Source organism: Anser anser (assembly GCF_964211835.1).
Source record: "Anser anser genome assembly, chromosome: 2".
In the NCBI taxonomy this organism is placed as follows: Eukaryota; Metazoa; Chordata; class Aves; order Anseriformes; family Anatidae; genus Anser; species Anser anser.
Window position 1 is genome coordinate 19044741 of NC_139721.1, and position 26837 is coordinate 19071577.

Sequence of the window (26837 nt, forward strand, 5' to 3'; positions counted from 1 at the left end):
ACAAGAGTCTGTTTCCGTCCTCTGTGCACCTTCCTTTCAGGTATTTATAGAAATTGATGAGTTCCCCCTGAGCCTCCTCTTCTCCAGGCTGAGCAGTCCCAGCTCTCTGAGCCTTTCCTCCAGATGTTGTAAGCCTGATTCATAAAGCATTTAAATGAGAGTTGCAGTGATTCACATGATATGAAGGTATGAGTTTTTCATTGACAGCCTCTGTACAGATGAGTGATACTGTAGGTTGGCATTGGTAAAGAAGTTGGTTCATGTCCCTGTAATGTTTAGAATGGACCTGATGCGAATCATGGGGCCATGAAATAAGGTGTCCTGATTTTAACCTGAGAACACTGTTAGGGTTAGCTTAACTCCATTCTTTATCCCTCTATCTTCTAGTCTTATTGGATACAGTGGTTCAGATGTTCCCTTATCATTTCTGATCTCTCATGTCACATGCAGTACTTGTGAGACTTGCAGGTTCAATACATGTCCTATGCTTTTCCCTTGATAAAACTAGGTTTCGTGCATTTTCAGTGTCATGCAAATTCTACTGACCCTTCTGTGCAAAGGAAGTTTGGCATGATCTGTAATCAGCTGAAAAATTAGGAGCCAAAATGTCACAGATACATGATCTTAACCAGCTTTGCAATGTGACAATCATGAAGTGGCAAAGAAGATACCGAGCATCAGAAGGGCAGATATTTCGGCATTCACTTCCAAGTATTCTACCAGAAAATGCATTCCCCAGCAAAAAAACTGTTTACAAGCCCTCCTGCAGAAAGTGGCTCAGCGTGGCCACTTACACACCAGGCCTCATGCATGATGGTGAAGTTTCTTGTGAAAGGGAGCACTTATTTTCGTCCGCTTATACAGATACTGACATATTAGTTTGGGGCCACTGCTCCAATAGTAGTTTTGGTGGATCTTTGGTTTACCCAGAGCAGCCACTTCCATGTTCTTGTGTTCTGATGCTACCAGCTGTTTGTCTCAGCCTGTAACATTATCAACCTATGTTTTTGAGGATTTATGAAATTCAAGGGTCAGTGCATTGCTCAAGATTTCTGGCCAGCATGGAGTGAACAAACTTCTTATATCTGATCTGTTGTTTGAAAACTCAGTTGTGTTCCCAAGCAGAAATTCTTGCACGTAAGAAGAGAATAAGTCAGCTCTTCAAAAATGACTATATTTTCATTGCCAAACAATTGAAATGAAAATTCAGAATGGAATCACTTATCAAAACAATATTTGATGAAATCAGACCAGTTAAGTTCTTCACTATGTAAATTATGGATCAAAATCAATCCCATCTATTACCATCTAGAAAAAAAAAAAAGAAAAAAAAAAAAAGCTGTTTTCCCACTTTGTAACATATTGCATTGTTCATTGTTAGTTTTAGCTTCTGTTCTTGGCCTGTTCATAGATCTGAAGTCCATTGCAGTGGCGCCTGTTAGAGCAGATACTGTGAAAGTTTGGTCAGTTTTTTCTCTGATAAATGGTGTTTTCCAGGAATTCATACTAAATCATAAAAAATTCCCCATATTTGATGCTTGGCATGGAAAGCCTTGTTTCACAAGTATTTCACTTGTATATTTATACAGATTTAAAAAAAATCATCTCATTTATTAATTCAAAATATTTTTAAATAGCATATTGTCTAAAGAGCATTGAATTGTATTTCTTGGAAAAGAACAATGTAATGATCATTTAATCTAAATAAACACATTTCCTGACAATGAATAATTGCTTTGTTGCTCTTATATCACAGATGACTCTTAAACGTTTCTGTGTGGTTCTTCTCTTGGATAGACCCATGCAGAAACTGATCAGTATTTTAAAATGGTTGAATTATTTTTCGGTATTACAAAATATTCAAATGACTGAGGTATTTTCCTTTAAAAGTCAAGTATGTATGAATGAAACTTTGACTTTGGAAATAACTAATATACTCAAAGAACTTGTGGTGTTGGTGCTAAATCTTAATGTTCATTTTAAAACTTAATTTTCTGTGTGGCATGCTTATTGTATAGGTGGCAGGATTGCTGTGTTTAGTTAACTACATATATATAACTACTAAGTGCATTCTGAAGGTTCATCATAGAGATATGAGAGTTAATCTGTTTTGTGATTCTTAACTTTCTAATACACCAAAAACTTTTTTGAAGAGAAAATTTACACATCATAGGAACTAAGTTACTACTAATCATCCACTAACAAACAAAAATGTGTACATATGACAAATAAAATTAACAGAGAGTATTATTCTACCTAGGATGTTTCTATAGTTCTGTTAGAGGAAAACTACAATACTGACAATTTCTAACTAATATTTCATATAATTGTGGAAAATTTAATTCTCTGTGTAGACAGGCAAATGCATACTTCTGTTACAAACATTTCTTTTTGACTGGATATTAGTACTTTATCTTTACCATTCAATTCTGGTCCGGGGATATTGCTAGTATCTAAAGTTTATTTACACACAAAAAAAAATAACAACAGCAGAAATCACATCAAAGCCAAATGTGTGTACAGCACTTTAAGGAGAATAAAGGATAGTGTTAAGGAGTCAGTTATCACTTGGCTACACAGAAGGAAACTGGCAAGATGTTAAGCACAATTAGAAGGAGAATAAATTCCAACAGAATTTTGAAAAGAATTTCCTGAAGTCAGCAAAGGAGAATTTTAAAATGTTGTCTCCAGTCTTATTTAAAGAGATGGAAAGTGGCATAAATGGTGGATTAATTGTCTCAGTAAATAAAATAAACAGTTGAGTGGATGTTTGTAACTAATTTAATAAGTATGTCACACCCTAAAATGATCCAGTTGTCACCCATTATTAATCTTATAGGACAGTTTACATCAACACATGGAACAAATTGTGATGAAGACACTGGCCAAGAAATGAGTATTTGCTAACATGATGAAATAATTAACATTCAGTAGAGCTCAACTATACTTCAATGTGCGAAGCTGATAATCACTTAACTGAGCTTGATTCAAATAAATACTTCCTTCCAGCATTTGAAACAGTGTCAGCCCAGGCTGAGTATGCAGTCAAAGTATGCACTCAGATGTCTGCTTTTAGATCCATACATTGCAGTCTGGGGGCTTATCACAACTGCGTCCCAAGTCAGAAATGTAAAAGTTGTTGCCTGAAAAACAGCTACTAATTTGAAGTTAGTCAAGAGTTTTAAAGAGTTAAGGTTTCTTTCATCACCTCTTGATATTCTGCAAAAAATGTACAGAAAGGAATGTACCATTCCTGGGAGAATTACTATTTGGCACGAATCAGAAATGTGCCAGGGAAGCTGCTGGTATTTCAGGACAACGTTCAAACCTGTACTACTTGTGTCTGGCCACCAGTTTAGCAAGGACTGTGGTTTGTCCTGCTGTACCAGCTGTAGTGTTCAGGATGGGCTCTCTATTACTGGTGGAAATACCTCTGGCCCACAAAGAACTGTTAGCATCAGGGATTTGTTTTCTAAGCTTAAAATGAATTGATCTCAAACAATTTCAGTTATGCAATATTTTTAACCTAACACTGTCACACAATAACGAAGCCAATGAAGCATCTGTCAGAAGCGCACCCAAAGTATCCATGAGAGAGTGATGACGTGGAACAGGAATAGCATATACATTGATATTTTCATATGGTTAATTAAACCCATAGACTCATTCTGTACATACTAAGGTTTTATTGGTATTAGAATAAAGAATTTCTTTTTGGAAGAAAAATAACTGATAATTACTTCTCTCTGTGCTTCTAATCAACAGCCTTTGATGTACATCTGTTTTTTAAGTACATCTGTAACTTCCAGTCAGGAAAAGCCTTTTATGGCAAGTGGCCCTTAAGCTACATGCTGTGTTTATTTCATATATTCGTTTTCCGTTTTGTCTTAACAAAGCATCCACACTTTTTTTTTTTTTTTTCAGCTTTATCAGTGAATATATATTTTAAATATTTTATGCAGGAAAAAAAACCTTCAGTATTCATTTTAGTTTAGAATGACTTTAAACTTATGGTGGAAATATAGTTCTGTCTTTCTTGCAGATGTAAATCAGAATATGAAGATAACCTAATTTGTCCACTCCATATGTATTATTAGACACCACGTTATACTGCTTCTTATCATCTGATGCCAAGGCTGAATCCAGCTGCTGTGTATATGAGGAGGGAAGACAGCCCCCTGTGGTGCTGAGAGCATCTGCAGCAACAGGCTGTCAACAGAGGTGCTGCAGACCATTCATTCCCCTAACAAATCCATGTCTGTAACTTCTGGGTAGGAAAATAAGGTATTTCAGTGTTTTTCTTAAAATCAGTACTATATATATAAATATATACACACTATATATATATATACACTATATATATATAGTACTGATATATATATATAAATGTTTTAAATACAACATGTTTAAATAGTGATGCACTTAGGGTTGAAATTCATGCTCGTTATTCAGTCTAAGTATGTGAAACAGCTCTTGTGGATAAGTTTGTTGTCGAGGTGTAACTTCAGTTTAGGAAAGTCTTTTTCAATGTAAACTTCATTCAGATTTGCATGTTTGCTATGTATCTGAAGGCAGGGCTGCCCTGCTCCGGGTGTTCACAGCTACACAGCTGTGCCGGGGAAGGAACAGGATCACTCCCATTCAGTCCTGCACGGGGTCATCCGGGTGGCCTTAAGGACCCAGGTAGATAGCTTGAGTGGTCCTGCAGGCCCTGTTTTCTGCTTATGTGGATTAGCAGTTGATAATACAGTCTCTTCTGCACACAAAGCTGTGAGAGCAGTGATTGCCAGGTGCTGGGCACTGAGGCATTGCTGGGGCAAATGTCCTCAGCTGCTCCAGTTGTATCCAGAAAGGGGCATTCCTCCTAACCTCAGCAATACTCATTTCATTCTGGAAATGCAATCTGTTCAGGTTTCATGGCTCTTTCTAGACATAGGTTTTTATGGTGAAGGTGCATAACAATTCTAGGTTCTACGGCACTTCCCTGTCAAATCACATTTTATTGTCTATTTTTTGCAGCTTTTGGTGTAAAAGTTGGTAGAGGCTCTAAGAGGCTTACAGTCAAGTCCAGCCCAATGTGGTTTGTTTTCTTTTTATTGTACAACTGGCAGATAAGTTTATCCATGCAGAATTCATTTCAAGATAAAGTTTCTTCATGTGACGAATGATACTGTACATTCATATGTGGAAAGGTTCTGCAAAATCAGTTGATCTCCTTTTAGATTAATATTTGCATCTGTAGAAATGAAGCAAACAAAAGCATCACAGAAGTCACAGGCAGGAATAGCTACTGTACTTGAAATGGATATGTTTAAACTTGGGACTTTTATAGATCTATAAAGTTTTCTTATCTTTACCACAGTAAAATTAAACCACATGCTGGCTGGATGTCAAGGAGAAAGTTATGATGGCCTTAATATGGTACTATACAGCATTGCTGTTTGTTTCAGTCAATCCTATTTAAAAATTAAAATAAAAATTCTGTTTATAATAGTAAACAATACTCTAGCATAATAATTTCTTTGCTTTGTAAAGTGGTCCCATTCAAATACAATTAATTTTCATGTAGTTAAATGTAATGTTATACCGGAAGATCAAAGAAGTATTGACCTATGAATGCATACCTGCAGGATGAGGAATTGCATATATATTAAAAAAAAAAATGTTTCTTAGAAGAAATATTGAGTCTACTACAATGTTGTGAGAAAACAAACAAAAAAGGAACAAGCATGCATTTCTTGGCTCTGTAATGATGTAATATGAAAAAGCACAGTAAAAGTGATTAGTTTTAGCCTATATATGAGCAGAACTGAAACATCTGATCAGAGAAACATTATTTATAAAAGTTACTGAAAAACTGAACCAGAGATGAGTCACAAACTTTTTTTTTTTTTTTTGAGGGCTACAAAATAACCTTAATGTTATAAACACAAAAACACACGTGTTTAACTTCTCAAAAAAGATGATGATCTACAGCGCATAAAGAGAAAAAGTCTGATCTTGAAAGGTATAATGAGAAGTAATAGCTGGATATTAAAATTTAAGTTAGGAATTGGGTGCATATTTCTAACAGTGGAATGATTAACTGCTGGAAAAATTACCAGAGGAAGTGGTGGATCCTTTGTTTCCTTCAGATCTATACCGGATGCCTTTCTCCAACAAGTTATTAACGTCAACAGGATGAGAGAGCAATATATGATAGCTCATGTTTATGTAAGAAATCTCACTAGACTTTCTCTTGAACCCGCTTCTCACCTGCAATCAGCGCATCTTCTTTATTTTTAAGGAATAAACCATGTTTTTAATTTTAATTTAGGAATGAGCATTCTTAAAGAGAGATGCAATGTCTAATTTTCTTATCCAGGTATTTATTATTTCCTCTACAGACTTTGTAAAGATATACAGGTTTGAGACAGTCTTGATGTAGTGAACTTCAGGTAAGAACTGCTTCTGTTAACCTCAAGGCAAACAAGATACTTGAAGTTGCTAAATCTAGTAATAAGCCTAGAGTAATTTGGTTATTGGCTTGTGGTTTGTTTCTAAAATTGTGACAATGGCTTGATGTACTTGTGCACAAACAAAAGTTTTAGCAAGATACAGTGCCATATTGGATACTATACCTATTTATTTTCTGTCAATGGCTGTGCAGTATTAATTTTAACATCTGTGAAAAAGTGATGTGTGACTATTGGGAAATAAATAGGATTTAGGCAGAAAAGTGCCCTTTTACAAGCTTCAGATAGTGAATAACCCTTCTGTAGCTATATGATGTAGAAGTAACTGGTTGCAACATGAATACACCTAGCATGCTTACGAGTGTTAGCAGGCTCCATGTGTGCAGTAAGTCCAAGAGCCCTCATAGGCTGTCATGGAAAAGTGCTAATGTTCAAGCAGGAGGCTCCATGCCCATGGAATTAGGTCTTTAAGGTCCCTTCCAACCCAAACCATTCTGTGATTCTAAGCTGGCAAGAGAGCTACTGAAGTACATTTAGGGATAAACCCATATACATCAGAACATCTCTTAAATCCAGATTGCCCATGGCTCAAAGATAGTGACTATGTCAATAGCAGTTAATTAAATGTGCTGGGGGCTGCTTTGTCACCAGCATCAACAGAAAAGGATCCACATCTGCATTGCTCTGCTTAGAGCTCCCCAGCCAGGGACATGCCTACAGGAGCATGGCCCTGGCCTGTGCTGTTTCCTGAGACATCTCCTGAAGGGGCAGGGGAGGGTGCCGGCTGCCCAGCCAAAACACAGCAGACAGTTGAGGTACAGCGTTTGGGGATATTCTCTGATACTGTTTGATGATGACCTGGCCCCTACACGTGGGAAGGATGGGGAACAAGCTGCTGTGAGGGAGGTGAAAGCAGGAAGAAGGGTAACTCCCCCTTTTCAGTGGCTGAAATTTATGGTAGATTAAATGATTACAGAGTTACAGCTTCAGAAGAATTATCTGTGTCTGCCTTGATAAACAGCTGCAGAGAAGTCTTTCCCCTATTGCTTCTGGGGGGGTTTGAATCCTTGAAAGGTCAGTAACTGGATATGCAATAACCTTGGGAAACTTTCAGCAACTTACTCTCCCAGGTGGAAAGGCAGTAAATCCCACGGGACCCCTTGACAGACTTACAGTGAATGCTGTGGAGAAGTCTGTGGCCACAGTGTGCAGGTAAAGGGAGGTCCTGAAAGCTAAATTTAGATCATTAGGTACAGAGAGTGTGTTACACTGCACCAGCACAGGGGGAGTACTGGAAAAGATAAGCTCATACAGAAGTCTTCTGCAACTAGAAAACTGAGACAGTGACCCCATCATGACCATAGTACCGATAGTGAAAACTATAAAGGATAGAGTGAAGTTCTGGTTGCAGATTTAGTGAAGAAAACAGGTGAAAGTATTTCCTCTTCCTGCACCAGAAAAATGTCTGAGGAGAAGGGGAAAGTGTACACATTGCACACTGGTATAGCTAAGGATAAACAGAGACCAACCTGACCAAAGTCAGGAAAGCAGCATTAATATCTTCTGTTTCAGCCCCTTCTCAAGTATAAACCAAATGAGCATATGTGAGCAACTCAGGTTTAGCAGCTGATCTAGTACACCGCTCTTTGATGAGCAGACCTAGGTGATGATTTTACATCATAGGATTAGGAATAATATATTAAAAATCAATAGGTTTTCAGTTGCTATTCATCAGGGTCGTCCTGTTTGACAGTAGTTTATTCAGTAGTCAGGTGTGCAGTGTAGCCTCTCTTCTTACTGAGTCTTGGAAAGATTGTCTGTGCATTACTTAAAGAGAAGCAGAATAGACAGTTGAAACTATTATCTGAGCTGTAGTTGTGAAGCAAAATTGTTCCTGTATTAGGTTCTAGGTCAGAATCCTTAACGGGAAATAAAAAGATAAACCCTTCAGAACTAAATAGTATTTTATAGAACAAAACTCTCTAGATAAATAACTAAATAATAAAATCAGCTTTCCAGTGTAGTCTCTCTCTGTAAGAGACCTTTGATGGAACTTTTGGTACAACGGATGGAACATTCCTTGATGCAATTTCTAATATGAAATTAAATCTTGCAGGTGCCACAAATAAATGTTATATCAAGAAAAAATATTTTATATTCACTATAAAAAGAGATTAAAAAAAATGAATTGAAGTGGGCAGAAAAGGGGGGGAAAAAAAAAAAGAATATTTTGAAATACCGACGAAAGAGTTTTAAGTCAGATCAGAGTTCAATCAAACATATAGAAGTTCAAAGCCAGTTAGAGTTTTCAGTTCTAACTGTTGCCTATATATATAAAGCATATTTACATATGTATGCAAATTATTGACTGGGCATAATTTTTTTTATATTATTTTGAAATTTACTTTATATTGAATTGTGAAAGGAAGAAATAAAAAAACTAACCAGCCTTCCATTGGAAATATTTTGCTTGGCTGTGCTTGCAAAGCATCTGATCTGACATGGTGCTGACTGAGATAAGGATGGTGAGTAACCTCTTTGCCACCAATGTCCAGAACTTTTGAATTCTGAGCTAAATCCACTTTAGATTAGCATTTTGGCTGCATTGGAGACTGACATATTTTCACATAACTGTGGCTAAAAGGAGTACGATACCCAATGTCTGAACATCTATAGTACTCAGTTAAGCTTAGGTCTTCTATCAGAGTTTTCTGTGAGTTTCCATGTAACCTAGAGTTTGCTAATTTTCCTCTTCCCACAATGTGCTTCTTTTTGCTTTATTTTCTGAGTGTGTATGTGTGAAGTCCTATTTTTTATGTTCTATCAGTTTTATTTTTCTAGGCAGAGTAAATGGGTATAATTCTGCAAAGAAAAATGAATATTCTTTGATGGAAGTGGAAACCATTTTTCATTTAATATCTCACTGCCATCTACTGTGCATGTTGTAAAACTGCACTGTGGAGAAAGCTGTGTTTCAGCAATGTAAGACTACTCTTAGTCAATTTGCTCTGAAGTTGAGGAAAACTCCTCTGAACTCTTAGTAGACTGTGACATATAAATTCCATTCTTTGTGTAGGAATTTCTCAATTAGATGACAATGTCTGGTGATACTCAATATTGTCTAGAAGAAAAGAACATCAGATTTTAGTTTTGCTTAAGTAGTTTTCATTCAGGCCAGATGAAAAGTAGATACGTACTTTTCGGAGGAAAAGAGTACCTCATTTTGCTTATTCTTGCCCTAAATAATAAAAGCTTTCGCTTCTTAGTGGATATGTTGAAATAAAAAGAGCTAGTGAGATTGAGATACAGAAATTTGGGATACAGATTTTTAATTAATTAATTTATTTATTTATTTATTTTTTAAGTCAAGAAATTATGTGCTTCTTTAAATTATCCTTCATCTCTGTCTGGCAACATACAAACACCAGTTATATGCAGTGTTGTGTGTAGGATGGGATATAATCATTTACCCTAAATTGTGAAATGATTAAGTTGAAAATAAGATGTCAGAATTCTGACTGCCAGGAACTGAATAAGATATCACACAAGTTAGCTCTGCATTACCAATGTTTTCTTACTAATTTATGTAGAAATTACAAAGTCTATTCAAGGCAGAAATTTCCCTGGTTTTCACCAGGAAAGCTCAGGTTGAACAGAGAAGAATGTGCAAAAATCGTCTAACTATGCTTTTTACATAAGGGAACTCGTTTTCATAGTCTATTATTGTAATAGCTTTATTAATGTCAATAGACTACAAATATGTATAATTTATATAATTATTAGTATTGTATGAAAAAGTAAAAAATAAGACCATTAAGTTTGCAAAATCAAGCACTTCAAAGCTGAAGAAATGCCTTCATTTCCTCCTTCTTCATATCAGTTATGTTACAGTATAATTAGATTTTTTTTTCTTCTATTTTTACTCAGTAATTGTTCTGAGGCCTAATTTGCTCAACATTATTCAACCATTAGAACATTAAATAATTCATGACTTTTCTAAGGTGTTCATTGTTCTCATATTTCAGTGCTTTGCAAATATTAACCCATGTTTATAAAATCTGATATTTTGGGATTAGAAATGGTGGCATGGGCTGATTATGTACTTTATATGATCATAACGTCCTTTCTGTTGTCTTCTGAGGCAAATGTGTTTATGTAAGACTTCAAACAACAACAGAAATTCAACCAGGAGAATGAGGCACTGGTTTCTGACACTTGTCCCCTTCTGTCCCATCTCCTCAACCAATTTGCCTTTTTTTTTTTTTCCAGTGCCACCATCCAAGTCCCAATCTCTTTCACTCCCTGCACAAAATGGCTATTTTGGCTGACCTCCCCCTAGTCATATTCTTTCTGTAGAACACACTGAGCATAGACAATTTAAGCCTAAATTTTATAATGTTAAAAAATAACTGCAGAATAATTTCTTATTACGAAAGCTGTCATTAACTCCGTAACAGGTGATAAGGGTAGTGATGCCCATGATGTAAGGTTTGCTATGCTACTAAAGTTCATTGTGTTGTCTTCCTGTGGACCACTTGTCAGAGTAGGTTTGTAAATCATGCTTTAGCCACACTTTAAGCTTGAGTTAGTAGCAGTGGGGATTTTCTTTTTTCTTTTACTGAATGCATAAGATTTCTTAACAACTTGTGTATTTCTCTGGCACTTTCAGTATCAGATATTTTTCATCCAACTGAAAGTACCAGGGAATGATTTTCTATTGGAGAATAATTTCTGGACTGAATCCTTTGTTTGCTTGTTTGTTTTGTTTGTTTATATGTTTGTTTTTTGTTTGTTGACTCGAGTGCTATAACGTTTCTAGCTCACCCTGCAGAGGAGATGCTGCCACACTCAGGATGTTAATTGGAACTACATCTGTAAGAGAATGTTTTACAAGTATGCAACATTTGGCTCCTAAAAGGCCAAACGAAATGTAAGAAAAGATCAAAATATGCATTTAATGAGGTATGCTATTATCCCAGGACACCACTGTGCTTTTACAGTGCAGTGCAAATTCTGCATATGAAAATACTAGAAGGGACATTTTCAAGTCCCATCATTCTGTAGTCATCAATGGAAGAGGAAAATGTTTTAAACAAAGAAGGGAGTATTAGGCATTTTTATCTCTCCGAAATAAAATAATTTTTATGTGTGAACACTGAAAATTTGTGAGGGAATTACCCTGTGAAGTAAAGATGCAGATTTTTTTTTCTTTTCTTTTGTTAAATGTTTTAGATTGAAATCCTTACTGCCCTCATGTGGATGAAAACACATTTCATTTTCTCTGTCTGCTGAAGCTAGAAGTGGACATGTTTCATTAGAAGAGCTGTACGTACAACAGTATTTACACCGCAAATGAAGGACAATTTGGCCACAGAACTGATGCTGATGTCTGAGCCAAGGGCCTCAAGCAGTATGGCTGGGAGTCTGTAAATATATCTGCTTCATTTTAATTCTGGAGAGTCAGGTGGGCCCTGAGTGTTAAGAATCTGCCCCCCAAATTCTGCCTGGAGAAAGCGACTTTTGCAGCTGACAGAAGTTAATGAAGCTCCTTCTGAACCAACTAATGTGTATCCTGAATTGACCAGGAGGGTCAATCCAGAAGGAACATGCAGTATTTCCAAATCCCTTTGAGCTCAGGGTAGGAGACAAACCAGGGAACTGAGCATGAATCTCTAATTAGCAACATGCATCTGCTTTAGGAGCAATGATAATAAAGTGGTACAATAGCAACAACATAAAAAGAAAAAATGTCCTTCACATATTGACAAAGTTACTCACAGCTATTACTCTATGCTGTATAGACAATTGCTGTGTATATTAGCATAAATACTTTTTTTTTTCTTTTTTTTTTCCTCCCCCCAGGAATTGATGTTGGAATTACAATATTACCTAGATGTTGTTATACCTTTGCCTGTATATTATTATACCATTAGAAACCGTGTTACATTATTATCTAACAATAATGTTTCATTGCACAGCATATTAGTTGACCATACACCAACCATAAACAAGTAGTCCAAAAAAAAGTTTAATGAATAACACTGTAAAAATACAGATGATTGTGATAATATACTTTGTAGAAAAAAAAATAAAAATAAAAATTATCCCTTAGTCATTTACAAAGCAAACAACAAAGCCAAATTGTGTAACATTGAAATAAAGGATTTTATTGACTATCTTTGCCAGTCTTGCTTCTGTGCAGAACTGTGAGATACAGAGTGATAGATAAGCTTTTTAAGGATTTTATTTGCTAAATAACTGAACATCAAATCTAACTATATTTCTGCTCTTTCTTAGGCCATACACATCTTTCAGTGTCTACACATGACTGTACAAAGTATTAAACATATTTCTCTAAATTATGTTCTGAGCTGACGCAGATAATAAAAATCGAGGCACTCTTTTTTTTTTTTTTAGGGAGTTTGAGATAAAAAATGCTTTTCAAGGAAAAGTTGGTTAGCTTGTTAGCGTGCAAGGGAAAAGCCAGTTGAAATAGAAACAGGAATACAGTAACCTGAACAGCCCGTGTTCAGATATCCTGCTCTTTGACTGAATTATTTGTATTTGCTCCCACTGCTGTTCACACCAAGGTCTTTCAAGGATATGTTGTCTGCAGCAATAAAATAAAGATTGAAAATCAGATCTGATGTGGAGGCCTATAACTTGGAAAGGGGAAACAAAGCCCATGGCTATCTGCCAGCTGACAGGCGGGCGAGTTATCACTGGAGACGATGCGATGTCGCTTAAAGAGCATTGCTGGCTGCAGATGCCAGGTGCTGCACTGAACGATCTGCTCCCTGGGGCTCTGTTTCTGATAAGAAGGGTTTTATAGGCTATGTGGACCGGGATTATTATCTCAGATATTGTCACTCTGTGTCCTGTACAGTAATGCTGTAACCTGCTATTGATGGGAGAGAGCTGGAGCCAGGCTGGGAGGAAACGCTGAGCTGAGTAACAGGCTGTGGCAGAGCCTGATGTGAGGCCCCAGTGCCTCCCAGGACCTGTGGAGGGGGACTGTGGGGTTTTTCCCTTTCTAGCAACCCTATTTTTACACAATCTGGGCTGTATAGGTTTCAGCAGTTATTACAAATAGCTTCGTCACTCTTACTCAAAGGGGTGGCTTGCTTTTCTGGCCCATAGTGGAGGCTTTTGCAGAGCAAGGCTAGTCTGGCTTTCTTATCCACCCTGCTCCCTCTGAGGGCTGGCAATCCGCACAGTGGAGGTAAAACCTGTCCTTATGTTCCCCCCCCTCTTTCTCTTCAGACAACTTGCCCCAAGCCAGGATTTTACTTGTGTGTGCAGTGGTAAATTCTGGACTAAAATAAATCACTGCTAATATCCACTCCTTTTCAACATTGAATGGGCTGCCCAGGGAAGTGGTTGTCTCCATCCCTGGAGAAAATATGTGGATGTGACACTAAGGGGCATGGATTAGGGATGGGACTTGCTACGTAATGTTGGACTAGATGATCTTGGAGGTCTTTTCCAACCTAGATGATTCTGTGTTTCTATGATAACAGCCTAAGCAAACCTAAGAACAGCAGAGCCCCAACGGAGAGAGGGCCTTGGAGGCAGGGCTTTTGCTCTCAGGATCAGGGAGCATGGCCAGACATGGAGGAGGCCACCCAAGTATCACTGTAGACAAGGTCCACCACCCTGAAACGTCTCCTGGAGTGGAGGGAGCTGCTGCCATGCTTGCTGCTGGTACCCAGGGAAGGTCTCCTCTGATGGCCATCCTCACCCTGTGGTCCTGCTGTTGGGGAACCTGGAGAGTCTGGTTCTCAGATCTTCTCTGGGGATCTGCTTTCTGTATTGTGTTCTTCAAAAGAAGCCTGTAGCAAGACATTCAGAAGTTACTTCTGTTGACTGTGCTTTTGCTGACAGAATCAGGACTGTAATTGAAGTCTGAATTTAATAAAAGTTCTCATGCACTGGGACCTCAGCAACATACATTGAACTCTCTAGTCTTTATAGTCACTGCTTTTCTGCTAATCTCTAATCTCCGTTGTATCCTGGTAGCAATACGGGAGCTGATGTTTAGCCAAGGAAAACTGTTCATATTCAGTTTTCTGGTTAAAGTGACAGTTGCCATTTGGGACTGTGTTAGCATTGCCAGTCATCTGGATATTGCTTGTGTAGTTTAGCATTGTCCTGAAAATAATAAAACTTATTATGTACAACACAGCACTTGAAATTTAATGAGCAAACAAAGGTCTCAATAACATGAGAGCAAGTTATGAGGCATGCGGGGCTCCATGGTACTGCCTTTCCACAGGTTTCTACTGCAAGACATGTAAAAGAAGATGTGTTGCCTTCTCCATGCAGGCAGCCAGATGGCTGCCGCAGAGCATCAGCTAGCAATATGATTTGACACTTACAAGAGCTATTTTGTAAGGCTTAAACATACACACCAAGCAGGCTGTGTGTCATTTTACCTGTGCATGTCAGACTTTTCAGAGGAAAAATAATAGAACCTGTTACTACCTGAAACTTGCAGTAAGCTCTTACTTTAGTTTTCAGGAGGACATTGTAGAGAAAATTAGATGTGGCACTGACTGGAAATTATATTTCTTTTTACTGAGTGTTCTGTATAGTGCAAAACTTCACAATGTGAGATCACTGTGCAAACTGTGCAGCAAAACTGTTCTGGTGGTCTTCTGACTAACAGAATTGTCACTTGTTTCAGTTCGGTTTTTCCCTCATCTGCTACTTCCTTAATAATATTTAAAAGACTCAGGTGAAAAAAAAAAATAAGTATATTTAAAATGCAATACAGAATGCAATGTTCAACTATATATTCAACCCAGTCCTGATGCCTTGCAATATACCGACTAATAGAATGACAAAATTGTGATATGGAAATTTGTGTAATCAAAACCATCTTGTTGTAATGCCCCTTTGTGTCTTTTACTTCTCTCTGACCTCATTAGGTGTGCCTAGTCATTAGATACAGTGTTACTAAAGAGTTTTAACTTAAAAGCGGCTTTGATTAATGATTGGTTGGACTGAAGTTTTACTTTGTAGGATTAACTAGATTTAAAAATGGCAAAATGCCATAGTAGTATTAATGCCAGACTTTAACGAGAAGCAGAAGTAAACTCCAAGGACCCTTGCGATTTTAATATGGGCTAAACTCATGTTCTCATTACCTTAATGTCCTGTCCTGTTTTAAAAGCCAGTATTGTAATAATTCTTAAAGAATAGTAGCATAGGCAGCAGATTAGCAGATTACAAATATGTAATCTTAAATATATATACCTATGTGTTTAATGAATCATAATTTTTTATGATTTTAGAATCAGATTCATTCAGCCTTGTTATCAAATAGAGAAAGAATGTTTCATACTGGTTTGGGCCTTTATTCTTTTAGTTAAAAAACAATGTGGAAGTAAGTCAAAGTCATACTAACAAACATTTCTCCCAGTTAATACTGTGCTGTCATTGTAGTTAAAAAGAAAGAAATCTTCACATTTTTGTGTTATCAGCTATTTGAAATTTCTTTTTTGTTTTCTTACATTAATTTACTTTTCTTGAAAGTTTAGGGTTGACACCTCTAGAGATTAATGTCATTTTTTCTCCATTGATCACATATTTCAGTCTATCATACTGCCAAGAAAACACAGACCACTCTCACTCAAGACAAAATTCAGTCATCTCCTTAAATCCTACTAAAGTTTATAGAATTTAAACATACATACAAAAGTTAACACAATGCTGAATTAAGATTTTTCTGTCTAAATTTTTTTTTTCAGTCCATGGGATCTTTGCTAAATTAGTCAAAGGGCATTGATTTATTATTAGAGGTGAACAGCAAAAAAATCTTTCTCATTTCAGGAACTCTGAGAATCCCTGAGAATCTCTGAGAATTCTTCCTGTATTGATCCCGATTTCATGATTTTGGTTATTTTTCAGTGAACTTCCAGTAACAGAAAGTGCGTAATGAATTTTGTGTTTCAGCGCAATAATGTGCTGTGAGAATTAGGCAGTGTGTGCTAATCACCAATAATAGCAGTTCTTTACAGAGGCGGCATTCTTTCTGCCAAAGCATGTAGGGCTACATCGAGCCAAATACTTGGGCTGCAATGCCTAATTTCTCATGTAAATCAGGGATATATTGGACTTGACTTAAATAGGATTACTCACTCAAGCAAATTTACGCAAGGGTCTAAGGCACGTATCCAGCTTTTAGTGAGTTAGAGTCTACGTACTTGTTTGGCTCTGGGCCCTAGGCACTTGCATAATATTGCTTGCATGAATTATCCCATTAAACCGAGACCCACATAAACATTATTACTCATACCAGCAAAACTGTGCATGTGGACAAGTGCTGACAGTTGGGGATCCTGCTTCCTCTTGTACTGTATTGAAAAGTTCTGTTTTCACTGATGATCAAAGCTTATTAACCGAGCATTACATCTGCAGTCTCCATCAGTAATTTCTGTGCCACTGAGTTCTTTGACTACATTCTAATATTGCCTTGTATTCTTTACTTAATTGACTCATAGATATTTTATTTATTTATTTATTTATTATTTATTTATATTTTTTAGGAAGAAGGGCAACAAAAACAAAGGAGAAAAAAAAGAAGAAAAAGAATTTGATGGAGAGGGCTCAGAAGCAGCACAGCATCTTTTTAGCTACAGATAAAACAAGCCAGTAAAGACTTGATTTTTTTTTTTAATATATTTTTGCGAAGTGCAGAAAAGCTGCTATATGCTCCTGCCCATGGATGCACTACGATTCAGCTGCTTTAACAGTATTGGTGGCAAATAACTTGTGAAAAGAAGCCCACAAGCTTGTTTGTTTTATTTATATATTTTTTTATTTTATTTTTTCGTCTTATTTTTGACCTGAAGACTTCAAGGTCAGGAACGCACTGAGTTGAATCAGTGGAAGTGGTGCTGAAGTGTGTCAAAGATTTTGTACTGAGTGCTTGGTCAACATGTTGACACTGAATGGAAGCAGGAAAGAGACCTATGTATCACCATTAGGCGGACTTGTGCATATTTAAATAAAAAAAGGAAGTCTTGGAGGTGTAGGTACTATTGCATTTATGGCCTTTTTTCCCTATATTTGTACATTTCAAGATTAAATGGGTATGACTTACCTACTTAGTGTTAATGTGCATTGTTCTCAGCACCTGCTACATTGAAACAGTTGTATAATAAAACCGCTTTAAAACAATATACCACAGGAATTATTGCTTAGAGTTATGGATACGCAACAGACCCTACGTGTACATATTATGCTGTCTACATATAAATGAACATATTTACTGTACATCTATGCATTTTTATGTATAATACTTTATACAGGTTTAAAGTTATGTCCTGTTGGTTCTAGTAATATACTTTAAAATAACCCAGTAAATGTTTACTTTTTACTATGTTTAAGTATCTTTTCGTATTTCTCAATAGTTCCAAAGTGGATTTTTTTCTCATTTGTAAAGCACATTCATATGGCTAAACTACCTTGTACTGACCCTCACAGTGGATGGTGGAGTGTCAGCTCTGAAGTATACTTATCAGACTAGTAAAACAAAAGTCTTTTCTGCTATTCTGTACTCCTATCTCATCCCCAGTGTATTTTGTCTAAGAAAAATAAGGGTAACTTTTTAAAGATGAGGCATAATGATGATAGATGTTTTGAGTATCAGGAAAGAAATTTTTTCAGAAGTTCTTGGTATCTAAGATTGTACGTGTAGTTTTTCAAATATGATGCACAATGATTTATTTCTGTTAGTCCTGATCCAGTCAGATACAGCAATTGAACACCTGAGTACAGAGAATCAAAAGAAAAACACTGTAAGATCAGTCATTCAAAAGTATATCAAGCACCAGTCAATATCCCAGAATTGCCAGTTACTTGTAGGTTTAGCAAATTTAATCTGCATCTGGGTTGGGGATGGGGGGGCAGGGGGATGTCTTTGTAGGAAGTTAAAATGGCTCAGGATGTCTAATTTGGTAATCCTGCATTATTAGCTTGTATTTGAGGAGATCTTTGAATATCTGCTTGGAAAAGCCCACACGAAAGTTGCTGTCACTTATGCTGTCAGTTAGAGAATTTATTCTACTTCTAGGACTAAACCTTGCACCGCTACCTACACAAACCAAGGTGTGGTGTTAAAATTATTTATATTTAAGTTGTGACGGGTCTGTCTAACATGTTTATCCTAACAAAAAGATCATTCCTTTCAAATAAAATATAGGAATCTGTTGTTTCCATCCCCCACTCCTGTACTCACTTCTGAGCTAGGATAATACTGAATGTACTGGATGCGCTGCTCGTATTGGCTCCACCAAGAGCCATTGCTCCATAGTGTCAGCTGTGGCAGTTAGCAAGCTACTGAGGGAGTCCATCTCTCCCAGGCATGGGTATTTGGCCTTATTAACATAAAAAGAAATGATTGTCTGGAGCCCATCCCTCCCAAGGACTGACATCTGGCTCAGTTAATGTTAGAATAATTCTCCTTACATCTTTTGTTGGTTTGAAACAGTAAGTAAGTGGGTCCTCTGCAACTGCTTGCCAGAAAAGGGGGAGCAGAGGGGAAGGTGCTATCTGAATGCTCTCTCACTGTGATCAAGTCCATAAAGCTTCTGTCTGACCTGGCTTAAATTGTACTTGCGTTACTGCACACATGGAGTCCCAGTGTTCTCCAACAAAGAAAAAGGTGAAAGAGACCACAGAGCCCTACAAATCTTTCTTTGAGATATACTTTAGAAAAATCCCACAAATCTTATTTTTAGTTTTATGGGTTGTATGTTTATTAATAAATAAAGGAAATAAAGCACCTATAAGCACAAATATATTCATACTTAGCTAGGACACATATTGCTAAAAATGTGCAGAATTTAGACACATACAAACATTCCATTAAACTGCTCGTGGACTTCCACTTAACCACGAGGTTTTCACCTTTCATTTAGAATATGCTCATATTTACCTAGAACATAATAATGTTAAGGACAGTAAGATTGTTCTGATCCTGGGCTGCTATTTTGGACTTTAAATGCTCACTTTAAAATAAAAAAGATAATAATAACAATAATAGAAAAGGACAATAAGAATTTTAGCTGCTTTTTTGCTTACTGGTTATCAAATTTGGCTGTAAGTGCAGAGAATACCTTCGTACCATCCTTCTAATAGTGGTTACAAATACTGTATTAGGCATGTCATGGAAAGAATGCTACAAAATACAATAAAATGTTGTCACAAGCTTCTGACTAAAATAGTTCTGGTCCTTTTTAATTCAAGGAGTGTATTCCTTCGGAATAGCATGCAAACAGAAGAATTGGAGAAGGTGTGTGGATGCAGATTTTCTCACACTGGAGTGGAAAATATTGAGATTTTCCAAACAGATATGGTTTTGTTGATATTTACAACATGTTTGAAAAGGATACGGGCACTATACATTAGAAACACATTGGTTTCTTTTTTCCTAGTCATCTTCATATTTGTTTTTTCCTTGAGAGTATAGGCACAGGAAACTCATCTCTAAGTAGCAAGTGCCCTCATGTGTAGTTTCTTCTTTGACCTAGACATCTATTTTTATCTTGCTTTTGCAGAGTAGATTCTATAAAAGCACTCGTAGTATTTGGGATGTCATAAAATCATACTTCTCTTGAAATTGGCAAGGACCTAGATAGACCATCTGGTCCCAGGCCCCAGTTGAAAGAGGGCTAACCTCAAAGTTAAATCAGATATGTCTGAGGTGGAGGATTTCACAACATTTTAGTCCCTGTTGCAGTGTTTGACCACCTTCACTGGGAAGTTTTCTCCTTTTGTCCAATAAGAATTTTGTCATTGTGATTTCTGTCTGTTATTATTCATCCTGAACTCAGTCTCCTCTCTAAACCCTGTTCAGGCAGCTGAAGACTGCAGCTAGATTTCCCTCTAGCATGTTCTTCAGGCTAAATAACCACATATTACATTTTTTCCTTTTCAGAACTGTCACTACCTTTTGAATCCAGTTGTTTCTTTAAATACCGGAAGGATTTGGAGCCATGGAGCTTCTGTCTTCACATTGTTTGTATGCCTCTACTTTAAACATTAACTATTGGAAATTTGTTTAAAACTAGGAAAGATTCAAATTAGCAGGATAAAGAACTTCCCATGCTATATTCATTTGTTAACAAAAAAATGTTTCATTGAGATGATGTCCAAAGAATTCCTTTTCCAAAACGTACATTCTTTTATTCAGTTTTCTCAGAAGAGAGAATTAATAGCCTCACGCTCCTTTTAGAACTTCTGTATCCTCAGTATGCCCTGCATTCTCCTAACCTTCTAGTAAAAACACAGGTGAACATTTAAAGCAATTATTTTGTGGCTGGCTGGTCTTTAATGCATCTCAGCTGTTCTTGCTAGTGATAAATTATTACTACATTTTTCTTTCCTTATTGCTGGGTAAAAAAAGAAAAAAATAAAAAACAAAAAACTTTGTGCTCCACATTATGGCAATGCAAACCTTCCATATTACAAATGTCAGTATTAGGAAATTGTTCTCTGACACTATATACTATATATACTATACTATATATATATGTACTATATATATATAAAGATGCCCACGAAAGAAAATTGAGTATCTATAGAACATATGAGATATGTCTTCCCTTAGCAATATGAGTTTATAGTGCAGAACAAAAATAAATGTTAGATTTTCATTTGAGTCAGCTAAAAACAAAACAAAAATACATGAAACATCATGTTAACTTTGTTTCTTTTTTTGATTAAAATAAAAAAAATATATTAAATCTTAATTGACAGGTTCTAAATTGAGAAGACTTTTGCAAGCAGACTAAGACCAAAATTAATGTTTCAACTTTCTTATGTTTGTGAAATAGCATATAGAATAAAAATAACTGGATACTACCTGCAAAAGTGCCATGATTTTTTAAAAACGTGGGTGATGCTACTGGTTACTGATGCTACCACTCAGCAGATGGTATAAGAGCCTTTTGAATTCAAAATGCACATCTCTTTCCCTTCACCAACAAAATGTACTTGTCTCTTGACACTACTAGTTCACTTCCACTTCTGATGGTGTAAGCCAGCATGAATTCCAGTAAAGTTTAGACTGATGTTATTTTGGACTGACACCAACAAGAACAAAACGTACCCTTCTCACAATGTAACCCACAAACCGCTATAAGCTTTCTGTTTAGTTCTTCACTGAAAGCTCTACACCGAGCCTGGCATTGTTTCTTTCAAGAGAAGCCTCTGTCCAGGAGTGAAGAAACAATATTAAATTTAGGAAGTATTAGGGCAACCTGACCTACAGGATACCTTTAGTCCATTGTGTAACTTTTCAAGGCTTCAACAGATTTTATTATTATTATTATTATTATTTTATTTTTAGGCAAGCTAGCACTGTTTATGTCTAATAAAGTCCAGCGAATTTCTGAACTCCAGGGAAGTTGGAACCATACCTAAACTGGCTGGTAATATCTCTGTGGTTATGCCTCTGGAGAAATTGCTGCCCAGACTCCTTGTTTTAAAGTTATGTCTTCAGTGACACACATGCAATCTTGTTGATCTAATTGAAAAATACCAATGAAATTAACTAAAAGTTTATAAACCACAAATGAATAAACACTGAAAATGAGGCTGATTTGTTTCTCCCCAGTCACTTCTCAAAACGGAAATTCAGTTCAAGAGAAAAAAGTGATTGCCCAGACAGTGTCAGTTGGAGAATATGTCTTGGCTTGCAAATATGTCTTAGCTCTTTCCTATCAGACTTTGGGGGTGGGGGGTGGGGGGTGGGGAGGTTGGGAAAGATAAGATTTTTTGTTTTTCCTCTGAAGTCCTCTTTTTATCAGAAATTTTGGTGACAGGCCATGTGTTCTTTCTCTTTCTGAGCAGACTTGGAGGTACTGGTTGTCATTTACAGAAGCTAAGTTCCGTAACTGCAGGGGGGGCTTCTGATCTTTGCTCCAGAATCATTTCAGTCTTTTATTGAATTTCTGTATATACACAAAAAATCTCAGGGACATGGAGTACAGCCACAGGATTTCTGTCTTCCAGTTTGGTGCTCTCCTTTTAGCCTTGTATTCTTTGTTACCCTCTGGCCTGTCTTTAGCAGGAGGAATGAACTGTGTTTCTACCAGAAATGCTTTATAGCTTGCTTATTCTGTCAGGTAGGGCATGAGGATTCAAACTGTGAGGCTGATCCTAATAATTTTATTAGGATATTTTATAATCAGATGTTTTCTTTCTAGAGAGTTAGAGAAATTCATGGACTACAGGTCCTTAAACAGATGAGAGGACAAGGTAAGTATGTATTCTCTAACATCCTTTATCTAAAACAGGAATAGGTGAGTATATACACCCCCCAATCTAATGAACATCCTTCAACTAATGATTGCAGATGCTGAGGGAGTTCAAGAGGAGTGGACTGCAGATAATGGCAAAGGCTCATGTGCTCTCATTACACAGTATCTACCAGTTCTCCTACTGGAGACAGAATATTGAACTATTCTTTTGACCCATTAGAGTCTGTTTTTATTTTTATTTTATTATTATTTTTTAATTTTTACGTATATGTAGAAATATATAGTGTTTGTTGCTCTACTAAGTTTAGATAAGATTTTTTTTTCCCATTATCATGCATGCATTGTGAATTCATAAATTCAAATCAGTTCAATCCCAGTTCAATGGGATTGTCCAAAATCAATGTATTTTTTTCTATTATTTTGGAACAGTTGATAAAGATGGTGACTTTGCTAGAAAATGGTACAAGGTTCTACCACTTAAAGGTACATTTGACTTTGGACTAAGATCTTGAAGATTTTTCCAGCTTATGACAAAGTGCTAGTTCACAGAACCCTAGGCAACAGTAAGAATGAATGTGAAAGAAAAATTTTTCATCCGAATTTTTATGCAGTTATGATGATGATGATGCATGAATGCCAAATGATAGCATCTAGAAAGTCTTTACTGGGGTGACCAAAATTTTATTTTCTCTGATCATAAATGAGCTGCATTTCTGCAATACTGACCAGTTGAATGGGGCAATCATTCTTCATTCTTATTCTCATTTTGTTATTGCTTTTCATCTCTGCAAACAGTACAGTACGAGAATTTTTATTTTTATTGTTATTTTTGCCTACTCTTTCTTCCCCTTCTCTCCTGTCCCCAGTGCTCCCTTTACTCTGCTTCAAGGAAATCCCATGAGCTCTAACCTGCAGATGCTTTGTAACATGTGGCAGACTTGCAGATGTTTTGGAGCATATTTCCTAGTTACACAGCCAGCCACTATGAAGAAAATCCAGAAGTTATTTCAGAGAGAGAAATTAGGTAGTGCATGTATTTTGAAGAAATATATTAATTCTTATAATTTATCTGGTAAGCTTCAATTTTGAAGTGTGATATAAAAAGAAAGGGCAGACGTGTGATCTGAGAAGCCTCTAATTTTTTTTCTTAGAAAAGTGAGATCTTTAACCATAATGACTGTCAAGAATATCAGTGTGTTTTTAAACAGAACCCTAACATTATTGTCCTGAATATACAGAGGAGCTGGAGAACTCAGCTGTACAACCGAGCATTCTGTCACAAATAACCTTGTCACAAAACCAAATTACTATTTCCCTATTAAAATGTCAAATTAACAGGTATAAGTATAGATTCAGACTGAGGATTCTTGGCAAATACAGTGAAGACGTATGATGTATTTCAGCCTGGGCTATAGCATCACCAAGGCTTTGTTCAAGATCAGTTTTAAAACTCAACATATATTTCTTAAAATTTAGAGTAGGACTTGAAACTAAGACTGATTTTGATTGCTAAGCAGATTTTTTTTTTCCCCTGTGGAATATAGCAGGATATACAACGCAATTCCTGATGTGTGTTTTCCTCCATCTGACTTTGTCTCAAAAACAGCAAGCTATTCTTCCTTTCCACATCAAGTGGGAGTGTCTTTCTTCAACCTGCTTTCACCTTCCTAACTTTTCCAGCAGGAAAACTGTGCATAGGCTGTAGCCCATTTTGAATGCTACATTTGTCAAACGGAAGTCGCTTTCCTTTTCTGTAGAAACTTTTGTACCTCCCCAGCCCTCCAGAAATAGTTTAAAGGTTTTGAGAGCAGATCATGCTCCACAATACTGCAGCAGTTTTGACATTGATTGACAGCAACAAGGTCTGTATACACTGTATTGTGTGTATTTTCTGCCTTCCTGGGAACTGGGCAAGGGTGGGTTGGTTAGGTACGCTGAAATGAGCGAGATTCAGAATTTGACTGTAGTGGTGTTAATTGTAATGAATTTCTTTGTCACTGATGAGTTATGCATAACACTAAGCACACATATCCTCTGCTTTGTTAGTTACATGCTATTCTAGTTCTCTCACTGTAATACAGAAGTCCTTTTATGCTAATTCTTGCGATCCATTGTTCGTAAAATTTGGTTCCACAGAGCATTCAGAGAGGAAAAGAGTTGCACAGAAATTTTTTTTTGATGAAAGATCTCACACAGGACCTGCTTCAAACACGACACACACACGTTTTCCACATGGCATCAACTATGCAAAGTGCACCTGGGTCAGTGAATCACAATTTAAAAACTCTCAGAAGTATACAATTGTTTTTGTAGGAAATGAAAAATACATGTCCACGTGAGACTTAATAGCAAATCTACCTAAATATATATAAAATCACATTAACATTTTATATATAAAATTTTAGAGCTTTGCTTAGCCTGGCCTAGCCTTTTAACAATTCTTTTGTCGTCCATTGTACTGAAAATAGTATGAAATGGAAACCCATCTAAGTGTGATCTAAGCAATTTGCAAGGGAGATTAGTTGCCTATATGGAATATGAGAGCTCAGCATGTAATATTCTGAAGGACTAGATGTGCATATGGCCAGAGAGAAGGCCAATGCACAGCCAGAATCTAGCTTTTAATTCTTGTATAACTGTGTCTGTACAGTTGTGGTTGTACTGCTGAGGACTGACTCACCAGCTTTCTTTAAGTTGCCTGTGGCAGCCAGATACTTTGGAGTTCACAGCTGTCTGCTCCACAGACTGCCAGAGATCATAGTCTCTAGCCTTGCTAGGGTTGATGAGAGACATATATTAATCTAAATTGAAATAGATGGAGATAAATCTGAGTATAGCAGTCTGTAAATCACAGCATCCCAGAAACAATGGGATGTTACATAGTATGTAACATACTGCTATATTGCATTAATCTGAGACACATGAAGGTGCAGGAGTCTCATCAAATATTGCAGGTGAATCTGTAGATCTTTCAGAGGTGAAGCTATCAGATGCCACTGTATTCATCTGATTCGTGAGCTCCCATAAGGCGCATTGAAACTTCAGGGAATCAACATTGAATATGAGAAGGCAGAAATCTGTAAAAATACAGACTTGGCTGGTGTCTAAAATGTCATTCCCTACCACCACTCTCACCCGCTTTTTTTTTTTTTTTTTTTTTAGAAAATTCACATTGGCACTCATTCAGATGCAGATAAAGACAAAAACAAACACATTCCAAAAATGTTCTGCCTAGATTGAAGAACAGTGTAATCTTAAACTGGCAAGTGTCCTACCCTTAAACATTTTGGAAGTTAACATCAGATGTAATCAGAAGTGCAGTCTCACAAATGTTGTTTGCCAGTGAAGTCTCTCCGTGGTTAGATTCCATGCAGATTCAGCCCTTCGAAGCAAAGCACTTCTAAAATGTATGTTATATTCGCACGTTTAATAATTGTTTCATAGTAACAGTAATAAAGAAACACATGATATTGTGTATATATGGAACTAAAAAAAAAATGCTATTTGCACAGGACACTGAGATCTTAAAAGGAAAGGAGGCCATCCATTATCTCACAGACTATGACCAGCTGTATCTGATTATGACCAGTTGTATGTATGACCAGTGACTATGTGCCATATGGAATAACATGTGGCACAATCAGGCAAGCAGCTGAAGTTCTGATACAAAGATGAATCTAGTCACCATTTTCTTTGTAAATGGGAACACAAAAATTTATTTCATTTTTAAAAACTGAAGTTATAGATGAGATCTTCTTTGCTGCTCCCCATTCAGTCTATGTATGTAAACTTGTTGACTTCTGAAGAAATAAATTCTTAATGAAGACAAAAGATCTTCATGAAAAAGTAGAATTACTGATGCAGTTTTTCATCAGTGGGGGACAGCATAAACTGAAAAACTCATATAAGCTTAGTAAGTCCTCAAAATATCCTCATTTTTTCCAATGGTATTGTTTTAGCCAGTCCTGGTATCTCTGGATCATAAGAGAGATAGAAAGCATGTGTGCAAATAGGAACTTCTCAACAGAACAGGAAGCCACTGGCTTGGACCCAATGCTTTGCATATTCAGCACCAGTTCAATGCCAGTTATGCAAATTGCTACCTAGAAGA

At 36.7% G+C, this 26837-nt stretch overlaps 1 protein-coding gene across 3 annotated transcripts in view; it reads left to right on the forward strand.

Annotated features, from left to right (window-relative positions):
* RSPO2 (R-spondin 2) overlaps positions 1-19670 on the forward strand; it is a 112175-nt gene extending 92505 nt beyond the window's left edge. For 2 of the 3 annotated variants that reach the window (XM_083823325.1, XM_083823327.1), the window contains exon 6: positions 17006-19670. In XM_083823325.1, coding sequence (XP_083679451.1) covers positions 17006-17115 — 110 coding nt within the window. In that variant the 3' untranslated portion in view covers positions 17116-19670. Of the gene's footprint in view, positions 1-6386; positions 6438-17005 lie in introns of all 3 variants that reach the window. The other variant, XM_083823329.1, reaches the window with a different exon arrangement.
* The last annotated feature ends 7167 nt before the right edge of the window (positions 19671-26837 follow it).